Consider the following 16,324-nt stretch of genomic DNA (forward strand, 5'->3'; position numbering starts at 1 on the left):
TTTAAAAATGTGAGTTTCTATGTTTGTCACGACAAAAATTGAATTTCTTCATTAAAAAAAGGTAACAATGTCAGTGTTATAGCCAGTGGTGAACAAAGTACACGTCTTCATTACTAAAGTCAAAGTATAGATCCTCCAGGTCAAATATTACTCCAATACAAGGGAAAGTTGCTCTGTCAAAGTATTACTTGAGTTAAAGTACTTGCTTTTAAAAAATACTGAAGTATTCAAAGTACTTCTTGAAATATCTCAAAACGTTGTATTTTCACAATACATAAATGCAGTCAAGACTACATAGGAGTACATTCTGTTTCATTATGTTTAGAAACCATTTATTGAAATCTCTAAAAACTATACCATGGAATAAAAACAGAAGCTAAGTTACTCCAAGCACAGACACCTTAGTTTGAAATGTTCATCTGGTATGAAACAAACGTTACGTAGCTCAGCACGCTCTCTCAGGTTGGACAGTGAATGTTTGCATGTTTGGGCAGAGTGGGAAACAGGGAGAACATTTCAAACATTTTACTGTCTTAGGGATCAGATTTCAGAAAGAGAAGGAAATTCATGAGCTGACTTCAAAGCTAAAGTAGAGAGTAACTAGAGCACTGATAGAAATGTAGTGGAGTCAAAAGTACAATAATTGTCTTCTGAATGTAGTGGAGTAAAAGTAATAAGTTCCCCCAAAAACAATGCTCAAGTAAAGTACAGAAAAGTACAGTACTCAAGTAAATTTACTCTGTTACTGTCCACCTCTGGTTGTAGCTTCCAAATTCACTCCTGAATGGGTACCTGTTGGTTTTGTGTTCACAACTTGTTTCTGCTGACACCAAGAGGCCAAAATGTGTAGTTGCAGGTAAGAATGTCATAAAATAAGGGGAAAGAAAACATACAATGTAATGCTGAAGTCCTTTATTTAAATTTGCTGACAAATAGAGGCCATGTACAGTACAAACCTCAAACTTAAAGAGTTCTTTGATTACTGACCAATTTATTCTCACAGAAGGCTTCGATAGTTTTGGGCAGAGTCCAGTTTAAAATGGGAAAATGAAAGTTCAACTTTGTGGACCGTTTTGGTTCTGAAGAATCGTAAGGTTTTTAAAAGATCCCTGCTGCATCATAAAAACTTAGTGCAATAATTTAAAAGCAAATGTGTTTCAAACCAACTTTTATAACAAACCAATAAAACTGATCCTGATGACACCTGGCTTAAATTAAGATCCAGCACTAACACTGAACTTCAGAGCCGCTGTGTATCAAAACTTCAAGAAGAAATGCAGCATTTCCAGCCTTTCTATAACAGCTAAATGTCTGCACGGGCGTTAGCATATCATGCTAATTTGGGGGCACCTGTCAAAACAAATCTAACAAAATGTTTCTGCCTCCATAAATAAAAAGCTGCAGAGAACTCATTTGCGGGGCTGGTAACCTGCAGCACTGGGCCTCCATCAAATGTTGCCTCTGTTGGGATTCTCTGGTCATAAAGTTGTTTGATTGAGCGTACAGAACACATCACGTGAGACGTGCTTCTGTTAAGTGCGGTCGTGTGCTGATTTAATTGCCGTTGTCTGAGGAGCTGGGCCAGGGCTCGGAGCTGCGTCTGCTCAGGGTGGGGCGCCACATGCTCCACGGGTTGTAGGTCCGACTCATCTCGGAGGTCGCTGGTGGAGACGGGGCGGGACTGCTGACCAGGTCGGTCAGAGTGGTCGAGTTGGTCGGCGAAGGGAAGGGGTGTAAGGCCGAATCTGCGCTCGTTGACCAAATGGAGCTGCCGAAGGGTGTGGTTGCAGACCATGGATTCCGGGTGTTTCCCAGGAGTGACTACGAGGAAAAAACAGAAGAGAGTTTACCACAAGAAGTCTTTAACACACGCTTCATCCAAGTCCCACTGCAGTGTGTTTGATACGGAAGGGGATTTGGGACGCTTAAAGAAATGAAAAAAAATTGAATTTTCGAGAAAAAAATTGAAATTTGCAAGTTTATAAAATCGTAAATCTATGAGAAATCAAACTGAAAATTTTTGAGTTTGTAAAGTCGTACATTTTCGAGAAGAAACAATTTTTTTTCCGAGATTATAAAGTCGTAGATTTTCAGGAAAAAACTTTAAAATTTCAAGTTTTTAAATAATAATAATAATAATAATAATAATAATAATAATAATAATAATAATAATAATAATAATTCATAGAATTCATGTAGCGCTTTTCTTAATACTCAAAGTTGCTTTACATAAGACAAAACTAAAAATAAAACAGAACAAGGACAGAGGTGGGGCGGGGGAAGAGGTCATGTGTTGTATGCTTTTTTGAACAGGTAGGTCTTGAGGTGGTTTTTGAATGATTGGAGTGAGTCAGAGTTGGGGATGTGTGGAGGGAGAGAGTTGCAGAGAGTCGGGCAGCGATGGCAAAGGCTCTTAAAGCTGGGGTTGGTAATCAGATTTAGATCCACTTTTTGTCATACTGGTTAAAATGATCTTTATGTCCTGATGGTAATCAATACATAATGTGTTCTTAAAAAAGAGCGAAGAAAAGCTGCTATCTACAGCCGGAGTAAACCTGGGAAAACACCAACCAATCAGCCTTTTTTGGGTGCCCAAATTTTAAACCATTCAAATCCCGTCCTGCCGTTCTGCCCTCCTCCTGCGCGTACATTTCCACGACATGCACTCAGAGTATCCATCTCCTGCCTCTGCTTCCCCTGACTCTACTGACTGCCCCTCTCGCTCGACCTCGGGCCTGTCCCCTCTGACCTGATGAGGTGCTTTGCTCAGGACTGTAGTCCGGATCAGAGTCTAAAAAGCTCTCACCACGGGGGCTCTGACAAGCAGAAGAATTAATGACATTTAGTAAGTCCTACAGAAGATTTAGATGTACTGTAGCGTCCGTCCGGACGCTGTAGGGATGACGAGCCGATTCGTGACATCGTTGAGTTTTAATAACCGGTCACTGTCGGCCGTGATCACGCCAACCAACAAAACAACAATCAATGTTTGAATGAATGAAGAACTTCTCCTCTTGTCTCTCCTCTCTCCCACTCGCACACTCTACACCTCTCCTGATGCCTTCACTGACCGTCAACACTGTAGGAATTAAGAGCATCTACACTGAACACGTTTAACAAACAGTAGAGTTGTTACAGTATTATATATGTGTTATAACTTTTCTCCTGATATCGTGTCACCAGTACAACTGGATAATGCTAGCATGACAGTGTTGAGTGCTAACAGCAGCCATGTTTGTTTGTGTTTTTAACTTTCACTATGAGAATGTTTTGGTGAGGACCGTTTTGAATCAGTCACCATCATATGGTCGCAAGTCAGCTGCGCTCGTGCATGTGACCGGGGGGGGCGTCGTTTTGGAGGAGCTCCGAGGGAGGAGGGGAGGGGTTAGACGGAGTACTGAGGAAATGCTACATTCAAATTCATGCTAGTTTTCCGAGACTGCCAACCCCAGCTTTAAGACGTAAATCTGTGAGAAATCAAATTCAAAATTTTGAATTCATAAAGACATACGTTTACAAGAAAACTTTGAATATGTAGATTGTTCACAAGCTGCCCTTTGCCCATTTCACTGCATCTTGGACCCACTTGACAGCCTTATCAAATTGTACTTCTTGCTTGGACTCAGCAATAAGTAGATACACTAGTTTTTTCTTAAAATTTTCAAGTTTGATTTCTCAAAGATTTGTGACTTCATAAACTCGCAAATTGCCAGTTTTTTCTTGAAAATTATTACTTATTTTTTCTCTTGTGGCTCTAATCCTCTTCTGTAGTTTGTACTGTTTAGGATATCTAATATTATTGTCAATCATTGCCTTGACATGATGGGGATAGCCACAGAGTTCACTGACTATCTTTCAACAAATAAAAGACAGAAGTTTGTTCTGTGCTGTCAGAAAAATGAGGATGCATTAATACAGAATATGCTGCAACTAGCACAGGTGTTCTGTTGTAACATGCATTGACAGGACTGTTGTGTGGGATTAGATTAGACTGCATGGGTGGTTATAATCAAATGGTTGATTGCTATATGTTTCCCTGAAAGTTTTAAAAAGTGCACCGTCATGATGTCGTGATTTGTTTCTGTGATTCTGATTCTGTTTTCTCGCTGACTGATAATCTGTTTAGGTTTGCTAGTTCCTGCAGTTAGCTTCTGGACTGGTAGAGTATCTATGAACTGAGAGGAAGGGGAGGTTTTGTGTCCTGTGTTAAAGGGAGCACCAGAGCCAGGTGAGTAAACCACACTCTCTGTACAGAAGAGTCTTACTGCAGCTCAAACCAGAAACTAGAGACGCTGAAGACACCATGGGCAACATGACTTCCCGGTATTGTCAGAAGCTTTATACTTAATACTTTTAGTTGAATTACCAGGTAAGATTTCTATTTAACGGAGATCCAAATGAGAACTTGCATATCAAAGATTTCAGATGTTAGTGTGGACGCTCATTTTCCCCGGTAACAGATAATGTAGGACTAAAAACCCACAATCGCTCTCTGATTCAGAAGAACTGATTAGCAGTCAGAAACACATCCTGCAGTGAGAGTAAAAATAAATGAGGTTATTACTGCAGTGGGTGCCGTGGGTGAGCTGGAGCTGCTGGGCCAGGAGTGCAGAGGGTCGCTGCTCGGTATGTCCCAGATGGACGAGGGCACGGTGGTGAACTCAGGCCAGCTCTGCTGAGGCTCTGTCGTCTTGGGGAGATTCATTCCACTGAAAACTAGAAACCACAAACACACACAGGTGAGTATGAATGCAGCGGGTCAACTTTTAACTGTAACACCAGTTTCTCCACATGCTTCAGTTTTCGTGAACACGTTACCTCCTGTTAGGTTGAAGGAGTTGTTGGGTCCAAATGCAGAAAATGAGTTGGCAGAGGGGTAGTTTGGACTGCTGGCTGTGTCGATGGGACTCCATAATCCAGAGCTGAGAGGGGGAAAAAATACAACATCCAAAAAAATTTAAAACAAGAGCTTTTTTAAAATAAATTTACTGTGGCATCAAAACAGCTAATATGTACAGAAAGCTTTGAAAATGCCTGGTAGGTGTTAACCCTTGGTAAAAAAAACAACAGCACCCAATCAAATGCATCTACACAACCGTTTGTTTTCAAACAGATAGACTCTAATTGTTGTGAAATTTTAACAGCATAATAGAAAGGATCTCTACAAGAATAGACCTTTGTTTTAAGGTAACATGCTTATCAAACAGACATAAAGTCACTCTCTATGAAGCCACCACACTCCATCAACGAAAACGTAAATCTGCAGCGATCTAAAGGAACAATCTGAAATCTTTTTGAACCTTTAAGTCCTGTAATATCAGAAAAACATGTTCTAGATTAAAGAAGCTGGATTATATTCTAAACTGGGATTGTATTGAGTCATGTGTGTATGTACCTGTCAGAGCTGTCACTTTCCACTGATGTCATGTGAGCCAGACTCTTTCCTTGGGTGTCGGTTTTACCTGGACCGGATCCACCTGAGCAGAGAATAACACACTCATGTAAACAAACCACCAAAAAAGCAATACACGCACTTTGGTCCTGTGTTTGTTCTGTTCGCTGTCCTACCTGGACTCTTATCATAACCAGCAGCTACAGCAGCAAACGTGGGGTTCCCATTTTTTCCTGGTAGAGGAGTGGCTGCAGACAGTTTGTTTCCTGGAGCCTTTTTCTGGTTTCCCTCAGTGCTGAAATGTCAGATATGCGTGGGTTAAAGGGGGATTTCACAGGTCAATATTTATGTCCAAAGTTAAAAGCCTGGTAACTTTTATAACATTGTGACGCCACTTTAAAAACTAGAGACTGAGTGTTTTGTGCGTTTGAGGGACCATGCAATGATATCTGATTCATTTTCATTCTGCTGGGCAAGGTTTAAGAAATGTTGGACCTGTTAAATATGTGCAGCAACATTAAGGATTCATTTTTCATGTAATTACACCAAGGATTGACATTCAAAAACAAGATAAAACTGAAGAAATGTTCAATTTAAACCTATTTTCAGGTCTGTGTTATGCTTTAATTGAATCAATGTTGGAAGAAAGCATCAAACTCCAGTTATAAATATGATCCAGACATGAAACTATTCAAACCAGCTGCCTTTTGAGCAAAATAATCAAGCTACTCAATAAACCTCAAGGGACAGAATCAACCATTTCAAATGTTATTTTCATGCTGAATTTCTCTAAAGATCAACCCTCTCTAGCTCTAACAGAAATGTAGCTGTATCACTGAAGCCCAGACTCCAGGTGCTACTTAGATAAGATCCAGCAAACCATAGTAGCCTTTGTCAAATGTTCATACTGTCTGTAATCTGTAATCTCAATATTGTGTATACCTGTTGCTGTTGAGCACGCTGCTGTAGGAGCCTCTGAACAGTAGGCTGGGTGATGTGGGAGGAGGGGAGCAGGTCCTGGCTGTGACGGATCTCTTCAGGAAAGGGTCTGCGTTTATCGTCTGGAGGGAGATCTGCTGCAGACTGTCGGCTTCTGTGTGCCAAGAACAGGAGAGAAATTAAACCTTTGTATTGGCTGATCAACGACTGTTTTTATGTTCGCCTTTTTTTACTTTGTGTACGAATCATGTACAACAAAAAGTATCTACTGACTCCTTTTCTTTACAGTCAGAGGTTTGAGATGTGTGCTTTGAGTCGACTAAACCATTAAATGTCGTCACCCTCACCAGTTAGCTTGAGAGTTACTGATTGGTTAAACAAACTGTTTATGTTTGTATCTATGTAGGCTTGAAATGTCGCTCATACGTTGTGTCTAAGCTGTAGCGCAGCCACCTGCCACTAGCTGGGGCTGTAGCTCCACTTAATGGTTACTACTCCCATAACCCTATAATGCTCTACTACCTGGAAGTACAAGCACAGTTGTCAGTATTTTGATCTAGAAAATGGTCGATTGAAAGTATTTTTCAGCAGACTAATCAATGCATCCTTCAGTGAAACATAAACTTCATCACATATTTGGCATTAAAGCGAAAAAATCTTACCAGAAATTATGAAAAATGAGGGAATCGTTCCAAAAGCAGAGCGACAGTTACAGTGGGGAATTTGACATTAATGCTGCTCTTTAATGTTTATGTTTAAAGCATGGTAGAATATTTGAATCAGTTAAATTAACCCTTTGATTACTTTGTGAACATTTACATAACTATTATGTAAAGGTTAGTTCATCTTCTAAGCCCTATTCTACATAAACTAGTTCCAGTATGAAATGAGATCATTCAGTATAGTCACTCATGACCAGGACATTAATAGAGACGTAATGTTCTTAGTTTGCAGAGAGATGTGATGGTCAGAGACAGTCATGTTTAAATAATTAAGGTTCTACTCAACATGAGCATATCTAATTGTATCATAACGATATGATACGATGCATTACAATAGAATACATAACAATACAACATGAAACGAAACAATACAATACCTAATATGATACGATATGTTACAATACTACACTATATGTAACGATGCAATACAATACATAACAATGTGATACAATACGTAATGAAAATATACAATACGTAACAATATGATACGATACAATACTACACTATATGTAACAATTAGGGATGTAACGGTATAGTAAATATCACGGTATTTCGGTTTCAAAATTCTCACAATAATGCCGTGGCATGTGACGGTATCAAACAGGGACTCGGAGTACTCCCGCTAGTGTAGTTTTTTTCTGGCGCTATTCAGTGGGCCGGTCTGATAAGCAAACATCATTTCCCATGATCCCCTGCGCAGTGCAGGAAGAGATGGGGGAAAGCACAGAGGGGGAGCGGAGCTGAAAACTTAAACTAGTGGAACCTCCTGCGAAGTTTAAATCAGAAGTATGGACACATTTTGGTTTTGCAGTAAACAAAAACGATCGAGAATAAAACATGACGGACATGCAAAATAAACGGTTTGCAGACACTGCCAGACTACGATCGTCTACGAGTCGGGGAATACAAGTAATATGAGAAGCCACTTGATGAATCATCCCCCTGCAGCCGTTTTTACTGGTGGACAATGAGGGATTTAAAAGGTTGGTGAACGCGCTTGAGCCAAGGTACAAAATTCCAGTCAGTTTAAAGACACTCAACTGAAAGTTTGTTTTATTTGATTGTTACTTGAAACACTGGATGTGCCTGCACTGTTCTTTGCACTTGAAAATACCTGTTGGTAGTAATAAATGTGATTAGAACATTTGAGCTTTATGTTTGTGTTCAATTACAGTAAGTGTGTTTATCCTTAACATTCCTGGCACTTCATTTTCCACACTATGACCTTTTTTCAAAGTCATCTTATTTTTGACAATACCGCCATAATACCCTACCATTGCCTTAATACCGTGGCCTTAATACCGTGACAATATCGTACTGTGAGATTTTTATATTGTTGCATCCCTAGTAACAATGTAATACAATACGTAACAATATGATACAAAACATAACGAAAATATACCATTCGTAACGATATGATACGATACAATACTACACTATATGTAACGATGCAATACAATACATAACAATGTGATACAATACGTAACGAAAATATACGATCCGTAACAATATGATACGATACATAGCGATATGATACAATACGTAACAATGCAATACGATGAGATATATAATTTTATATGATACCTTACAATTGGACACTATATGCAACGATATGATACGATACATAAAGATAATATACGATAAGTAACGATATGATACGATACGTAAAGATAATATACGATAAGTAATGATATGATACGATACGTAAAGATAATATACGATAAGTAACGATATGATACGATACGTAAAGATAATATACGATAAGTAACGATATGATACGATACGTAAAGATAATATACGATACGTAAAGATAATATACGATACGTAAAGATAATATACGATAAGTAACGATATGATTCGATACATAAAGATAATATACGATAAGTAATGATATGATACGATACGTAAAGATAATATACGATAAGTAACGATATGATACGATACGTAAAGATAATATACGATAAGTAACGATATGATACGATACGTAAAGATAATATACGATAAGTAACGATATGATACGATACGTAAAGATAATATACGATACGTAAAGATAATATACGATACGTAAAGATAATATACGATAAGTAACGATATGATTCGATACATAAAGATAATATACGATAAGTAATGATATGATACGATACGTAAAGATAATATACGATAAGTAACGATATGATACGATACGTAAAGATAATATACGATAAGTAACGATATGATACGATACGTAAAGATAATATACGATAAGTAACGATATGATACGATACGTAAAGATAATATACGATAAGTAACGATATGATACGATACGTAAAGATAATATACGATAAGTAACGATATGATACGATACGTAAAGATAATATACGATAAGTAACGATATGATACGATACGTAAAGATAATATACGATAAGTAACGATATGATACGATACGTAAAGATAATATACGATAAGTAACGATATGATACGATACGTAAAGATAATATACGATAAGTAACGATATGATACGATACGTAAAGATAATATACGATAAGTAACGATATGATACGATACGTAAAGATAATATACGATAAGTAACGATATGATACGATACGTAAAGATAATATACGATAAGTAACTATATGATACGATACGTAAAGATAATATACGATAAGTAACGATATGATACGATACGTAAAGATAATATACGATAAGTAACGATATGATACGATGCGTAAAGATAATATACGATAAGTAACTATATGATACGATACGTTACGATGCGATACGATGAGATACATAATTTTATATGATACCTTACAATTGGACACTATATGTAACAATATGATACGATACGTAACGATGTGACAGGTAAGATCCAAAACGATTAATTGCAATACCACAGGATATGCTACTCAAAAATACAATATGCAATGAAACAGTACAATGCGTTGCGTTAGGATACATATTAGAAGTTGTGTGACATTAACGCTTTTATTTGATTTTGAGAGGAAGCAGACTCCAGAGAGGTGGTTGTAAGGAGAGGTTTCAGATTTTGACTTACGGACGCTGTTTTTGGAAAGCGGTACATCCCACTCTGGAGATGCAAACTCCTTCTCCCCCTCAGAGCTACTGCTGTGTCCGAGCTCCGGCACCGAGCCGCTGGTGAACAGTTTGGATAACAGAGAGGGACGCCCTTCGTCCAGCTTCCCATCCACTGTGGAGACAAAACATGGTCGAAAAACACAGGCATGGGGGAAGAAGAGTGAAAACTTTAAAGTAAACGCAGAGAAACTCACATCTTTGCTTCTGTACGGGTCTGGTCTTTGGGATGTTGGAGAGCGGGTACAGAGCTTTGGATGTGAAGCTCTTTCGTTGTTTGTTCTCTAGTGGTGTTACATATGGGAGCTCCAGAGAACTGAGAATGATAAAAATGAGTCAAAAAATAGTAAACAACACAAGCAGCCTTTAGTTCAACACCACACAATGTTTCTGGAGCAGGATAAATACAAGATTACAAAGTGGGTGTCCCACTAGGCCCTCAAAAGTCAGGAAATCCAGGGCAAACAAGTAGGCAGAGTGATGATATCGTTTTACTGCTCTCCTCAGCAGTCTGTTTTGTTTTCTATTATTGTTTTTTCTTGCCAAAACGTTCTTAAACATGATGTAGGGGTCTTACTTGTCTCTCTCTCTTCATCTCCCTCTATCCCTCTCTCCAACTCGGTCTCAGCAGATGTGTGTCTAACATGAGTCTGGTCCTGCTGGAGGTTTCTGCCTGTTAAAGGAAGTTTGTCCTTGCCACTGTAACTTGCTAAATGCTGCAAAGTGCTCTGCTCATGGTGGATTAAGATGAGATCAGACTCAGTCCTGTCTGTAAGATGGGACTGGATCTTATCCTGTCTTGATGTTGGGTCTTTGTTTATAATAGAACACAGAGTACGGTCTAGACCTGCTCTGTTTGTAAAGCATCTTGAGATAACGATGTGAGGTGCATGTGTGAAAGTCAAGTTTTTGATAACACCAGGGCCTGAGTGTCCTGGAATGATCTAGTTAATGTCAGGAGTCATGCAGCTCTTAACCACCTCTTCTTATCCTCCAAGACAAGAAACAAAAAACTGAACGTCATCTCCTGTGAATCAATTGACTCACCTGTTTTTTTCTGCCTGGTTTTCTTTCTTTGTGGTTCCCAGTTTCTTGGGTTTGGGTTTGATTAGAAAATGGGAAGGTTCTTCTTTCGCCTTCACTGTTGTTACCGTCCTTCCTTTCTTTTTCACTGGTTCCTGGAAGAAATGACAAGAAAATCTACAATAAGAACGCGGTCATTGATGCTTCATATCCAGTATATTGATCCAAGATTCAAGAATATTGTCTCTTTACTTTATAAACTTTATAAGGGGAGGGCATAAATGACAACAAACAGGACATGAGCTGCACTTTAACGTTGTTTCTTTATCGTTCACCTCTTTGATATTCGTCTCCACGTCTGGGTTGGAGGTCTCTGTGGTGGTGGAGGAGCTGTCATCGTTGTCGGCCAGGTTATCTTTGAGCTCGTCTCCCTGAGTCTTGACTGATGATTTCTTCTCTTTCTCCTCCTTCTTCCTCTGGGCTTTTGTTTTGCCCCGCAGCTTCCCTTTGGATTCCAACCCTGCAGACGACATTAAAACGTAAGTCAAAGACCTGAAAATGATCACGGAGCCTTTTCTTTCTGCTTCGTCTTGATACAAATGTTCTTACCTTTGCTTTGTATGGACTGAGCGCTCTGCTCCTGTGGATTCTCTCCACTGAGTGACTCTGGACGGTCGAGGTCGTTGTCCATGGCTCCGATCAGGTTTGCGTATTCGGCATCGTCAGGACCGGGGACCCTGTGACCTAAACTTTGGCTCTGGAGGTCCAGCTGTTTGGTGCTCCGAGCTTTGCGGTGGGTGAGCTGGCAGGCAGCCGCAGGGCCTTCTTGTCCCGAGGCTGTGCTTCCTTTGCTCAGCTGGGAGGAAGAAGCTTGCATAGATGAGCGGCTGAAGCTGATCCTGGACCTCTTATCCTGGCTGTCGGAGTCGGAGAAGGTGCGGCCGTTGCCCTGTCGGCCTCCACCTCGAGCTGCTCCGTTACTGGACACGTAACCTCCTCTGGAGTTCTGGGCTGAGTCGCCGTAATCATTAAACCTAAATGAGGAAAAGAACGTTAAAGTACACCGCCCATGCTGCATCTGAAGTTTCATTTTCTGTCACCATGACCAAATATCTCTGAGTGTCTCTTTAAAGACTGTTGTGATTCAGTTGGTTTGTAGTTTTCCTGTAAAATTTAAAGAAGTGAAACTCCTGGAGGGCAAAATCTCTTTCAATTTGACTTCCATTTGATTCATTTATGACATCAGTAAAGTTAAACTTTAGTACAAACTGCAGAAATGCCATTCCTTCCTGATGCCTGATCTCCTGCAAATAAGGTTAAGGGGGTACTCCACCGTCTGGGTGAAACCACTTATTCACCAGCCAATCAGAACTCTTACCGACTGAATCAGCTTTAACATGCAACGGTGACCAAACGGACAGAGATAAGGGCCAGCTACAGGTTACAGTACCAGACAATGCAAAAACTATTGGCCACTGGTTAGCCACAGATAGCTCAACACAGCCGACGTATTTAAATACAGCTCGTCTGTCAGAATGACCCAACAATAACTGATGAGTTGTTAAAGACAATCTAACAATAGCTTACACACTAAAGCTGTTTCAAAAGGGAGTCATTTTATGAATCTGTTATTTTATAATCAGTATCAGATCCATCTTACCCTTCATCAGATCAACTATTTCTTTCTGCACTTAAATTTAAAATAGTGGTGGGAAACAAAGGTTAACTATCAATACCAAATGATACAATACAATACCATACGTAACAATATGATGCATAACGATAGGATCCCTTGTAATATGGCATGTAATGATGCGATACATGATATGATACAATAGTTGCAATACAACAATATATGTAACGATACAATACAATACGTAACCAGCTCGAGTGGCTGCTTGTTGCAGCAGCTCTCTCTTCGTTGTTCTTTATTCATATCAGTTTAGTTCTCTTTGTATTTGGAGCCTGTCATGTCTTTTAATGACTCATTTGTTAGCCATGGACACCAAACTGTCTACGTTTGCAGTGGTGTTTTTACTATTTTTGTTCCTGTCTGTGTCCGGAGATCCTGCGTGTAACCATGGTCGCATTGTTTACATACGAGATCAGCTGTTAGCATCCTGTAGCATGTTGATGCTAAACAATGCTAGGCCTGATGTTCCCTGTGAGCTGAGGAGAAGGAGGCAAGGACGATTTGCTGGTACTGAGGTGCAAGCTAAAAAAGACGACATGGACCTGTCCTTCCACCCACCGTTATGGGAAATGTAAGATCTATCTATGATAAGGTGGACGAGCTAACCCAGCACCAGAGGGAATACTGGCAGAGTAGCATCATGCTAACAGAGCTAACACCGGACATGAACGCCATATTGGAAGGATTTCACCTGCTGTGGGCGGACAGGATACAGGAGAGTGAGACTGAACTAAGTGGGGAAGAAGGCCAGCTCAGTCCTGGACCCTGTGGAGGTGGTGGCTGACAGGAGAATTATTGCCAAGCTGTCGTCTTTGATGAACATTTCTTTCCTATATATTCTTGTACTGTACACCTTCTTGTTTGTTACTTTAACTCCAAGAATTTCCCCGTTGTGGGACGAATAAAGGAGTATCTTATTTCTTATCTTATAGCGATATGATACAATACGTAACAATACTGTATGATACGTTGCAATACGACACTTGTACTGATACAACACAATACATAGGGATATGATACTATTCGTAACAATATGGTACAATAGGTAACATTATGATATGTATTGTATCATATATGTATGTCACAGGTGACAGGTGAAAGGAAATCAGATTGGAACACTACACTGATATTTGACGACATAACTCGCAGGATACTGGATTTGTATCACAAGAGTAAGAATGAGGATAAATACTGTGTCGATATTTGATCCCACATCTACAACCTAATTATTGTTAGACCTGTTCCTGAGTTATAGCGTCTTCCTGTTCATACTTACTTTGAATCACTGTGAATTTGAACGATTTCCCTGAGATTGAACGGTCTACCCGTCTCCAAAGTGGAGTTGGATTCCACCGATACTCGTCTCTTGAAAGGCTCCCATATGCTCTGAGCCTCCAGGTAAGCTGTGGCGATCACCAACAGGAACATGGAGCTGAAGACACAGAAACAAAGCAAACATTAACTAATGGTAGTTTAGTTTTACAAAATGTTGAGGCTTTATGTTTACTCATGTTCTGTTTTAGGAATGATGATCACCTCATAATGAGAGACACGATGATGTAGAGCTCGAGCTCCCAGCTCGGTCTGGGCAGCGTCTCTGCACATGCGGCTAACATGTGGTAGGGCAACGATGCGTTCAGGACAAACACAAACTCTGAGCCTCCACATGTCACCAATTTCAGCTCCCGGATCACTCGAGACGAAGTGAAGTCGGGTGTAAACCTGGAAGAAGAAGAAACAAATGCACAAATTCAAAACAAAGCTGTCACAAACAGAAAAACATCTTTATTCTGTTCTGAAAACAACCGGTGGTTTGTTGATGTGGCTGCAAAGCCGGACTGGTACATTTAACTAGAGGCTAAAGGACATGGTGAGAAGCATTTGTGAGACCATGACGGTACAATTGGGCCTTCAGTTAAATGGTCCAACCTGTAATAGAGGATGTTTGGTTAATTTCATAGCTTTCTGTCAAAACAATAACTGCAAATTCTTCACCGACTGAAAAACATTGTGAAACGAAACATTCCTGAGGTGAGACGTGCTCGAAGAATGTTCAAAGCAGCTTCATATGTTCCTCTGATTCTCTCATTTTAAAAACACGCATGAGTCACAAAGTGAAGTCAATAAAGAGAGGGAGCAGCATCCAGCCCGAGCTTTCAACAGGATCAAGTCCCTCATGGATAAACTCAATTATTCTGAGTGCACTCTGGATCTTTCCTCTCCTAACAGTTGCAGAACTTGCACTTCTGCACTTTGGTAACAAAAGTTATCACGCTGATAGTGTTTGTTTACAACAGGGGAGGTAATCATCATCAGAAAAACTTATCAGCGTAGTAGGGTGTGGCTTTATTGATAAATCTGCACGTGTTTATGATAAGACCTCCACAGGTGTTTGTCTTCTGCAGGATGATCTCAGGTTAAAGTTTAGATCCTTGGAATTCAAGTCAACGACATCCAGGTTTCACTCATTCCATGCATTCAAGGAACAGTAATGTTGTTAAACCTGGTGCATGATGGTGATTGATACCAGGACACTTCTAAACGTGGGCTTCTTTGTAACAGTGTGGTAGCTTCATTGACTGACGACACGCCACCAGATGTTAGCGTTGTAAAAACATGAAGCCAAAACACCTCCAATGACAGATTCTGACATGTTGCACTGCAGAAACAGAAGAGATCTGACTGGTGGAGTCGCTGAAATGACACACCACCCTACTGCTGACCAAAACGCACATCTAACTTAAAAGATATAACATTGGGGCACTGGTGGCCTGGCGGTCGGGGCGCCCCACATGCAGAGGCTAAAGCCCTCGTCGCAGAGGTCGCCTGTACGACTCCCGGCCGCAACCTTTTGCTTGCATGTCTTCCCCCACTCTCTGCACCCCACATTTCCTGTCTCTTCAGCTATCCTATCAAATAAAGGCAAAAAAGTCCCCCCCCCCCCAAAAAAATTATATATATATATATTAGGGGTGCAACGATACGTGTATCTTTTACGAACCGTTCGATACAGTGGTCATGGTTCGGTACGCCCTATGAACAGAACGATACGCAATTTTATATTTATTTGATGAACCTCTGACGAGGCGCTCTGTGCTGAAAGTTCAGAGGATCTGCTCTGACTCCTCTGGGCTGCATTGTCGAGCGCAGGTCCACTGAACTGCGAGCTCCTCCCACATTCATTCAGTCCAAGCTGGTCACGTTTGTTTTAACTGTGCTTCATATGGAAATATATATTTCGCCATACGACGGTCTGCTGGGTTCATATGTTCACGTATGTGTGTGTGAGCGCGCCCGCACGAGAGAAAGCACGAGTGATCCGCTTTGGTTGCAGAGCAGAGTTGTTCTGTGGTCCTGTAGTGATGCTAGACTGGGTGATATGTTTTTAAAGTGCGTTTATGCATTACTTGTGGTCTTATACTGCATGCTGTGTAAGACTTCAGCCTGATACCGGACAGTGTTTTCCTGCCGTTACATCGGGGG

General features: G+C 40.3%; 1 protein-coding gene across 1 annotated transcript in view; it reads right to left on the bottom strand.

Annotated features, from left to right (window-relative positions):
* Positions 1–897: 897 nt before the first annotated feature.
* Positions 898–16,324, bottom strand: part of tmem131 (transmembrane protein 131) — a 58,567-nt gene continuing 43,140 nt past the window's right edge. Inside the window, exons 29-41 of the mRNA XM_034702651.1 lie at positions 14,378–14,563; positions 14,118–14,273; positions 11,758–12,182; positions 11,484–11,668; positions 11,173–11,303; positions 10,323–10,441; positions 10,088–10,240; positions 6,335–6,485; positions 5,569–5,687; positions 5,396–5,477; positions 4,819–4,922; positions 4,565–4,716; positions 898–1,821 (exon numbers count right to left, since the gene is read on the bottom strand). Of these exons, the coding sequence (XP_034558542.1) occupies positions 1,555–1,821; positions 4,565–4,716; positions 4,819–4,922; positions 5,396–5,477; positions 5,569–5,687; positions 6,335–6,485; positions 10,088–10,240; positions 10,323–10,441; positions 11,173–11,303; positions 11,484–11,668; positions 11,758–12,182; positions 14,118–14,273; positions 14,378–14,563 (2,230 nt within the window). The 3' untranslated portion in view covers positions 898–1,554. The remainder of the gene's footprint in view (positions 1,822–4,564; positions 4,717–4,818; positions 4,923–5,395; positions 5,478–5,568; positions 5,688–6,334; positions 6,486–10,087; positions 10,241–10,322; positions 10,442–11,172; positions 11,304–11,483; positions 11,669–11,757; positions 12,183–14,117; positions 14,274–14,377; positions 14,564–16,324) is intronic.

Source organism: Notolabrus celidotus, chromosome 2 (assembly GCF_009762535.1).
Source record: "Notolabrus celidotus isolate fNotCel1 chromosome 2, fNotCel1.pri, whole genome shotgun sequence".
NCBI classification, from domain to species: domain Eukaryota; kingdom Metazoa; phylum Chordata; class Actinopteri; order Labriformes; family Labridae; genus Notolabrus; species Notolabrus celidotus.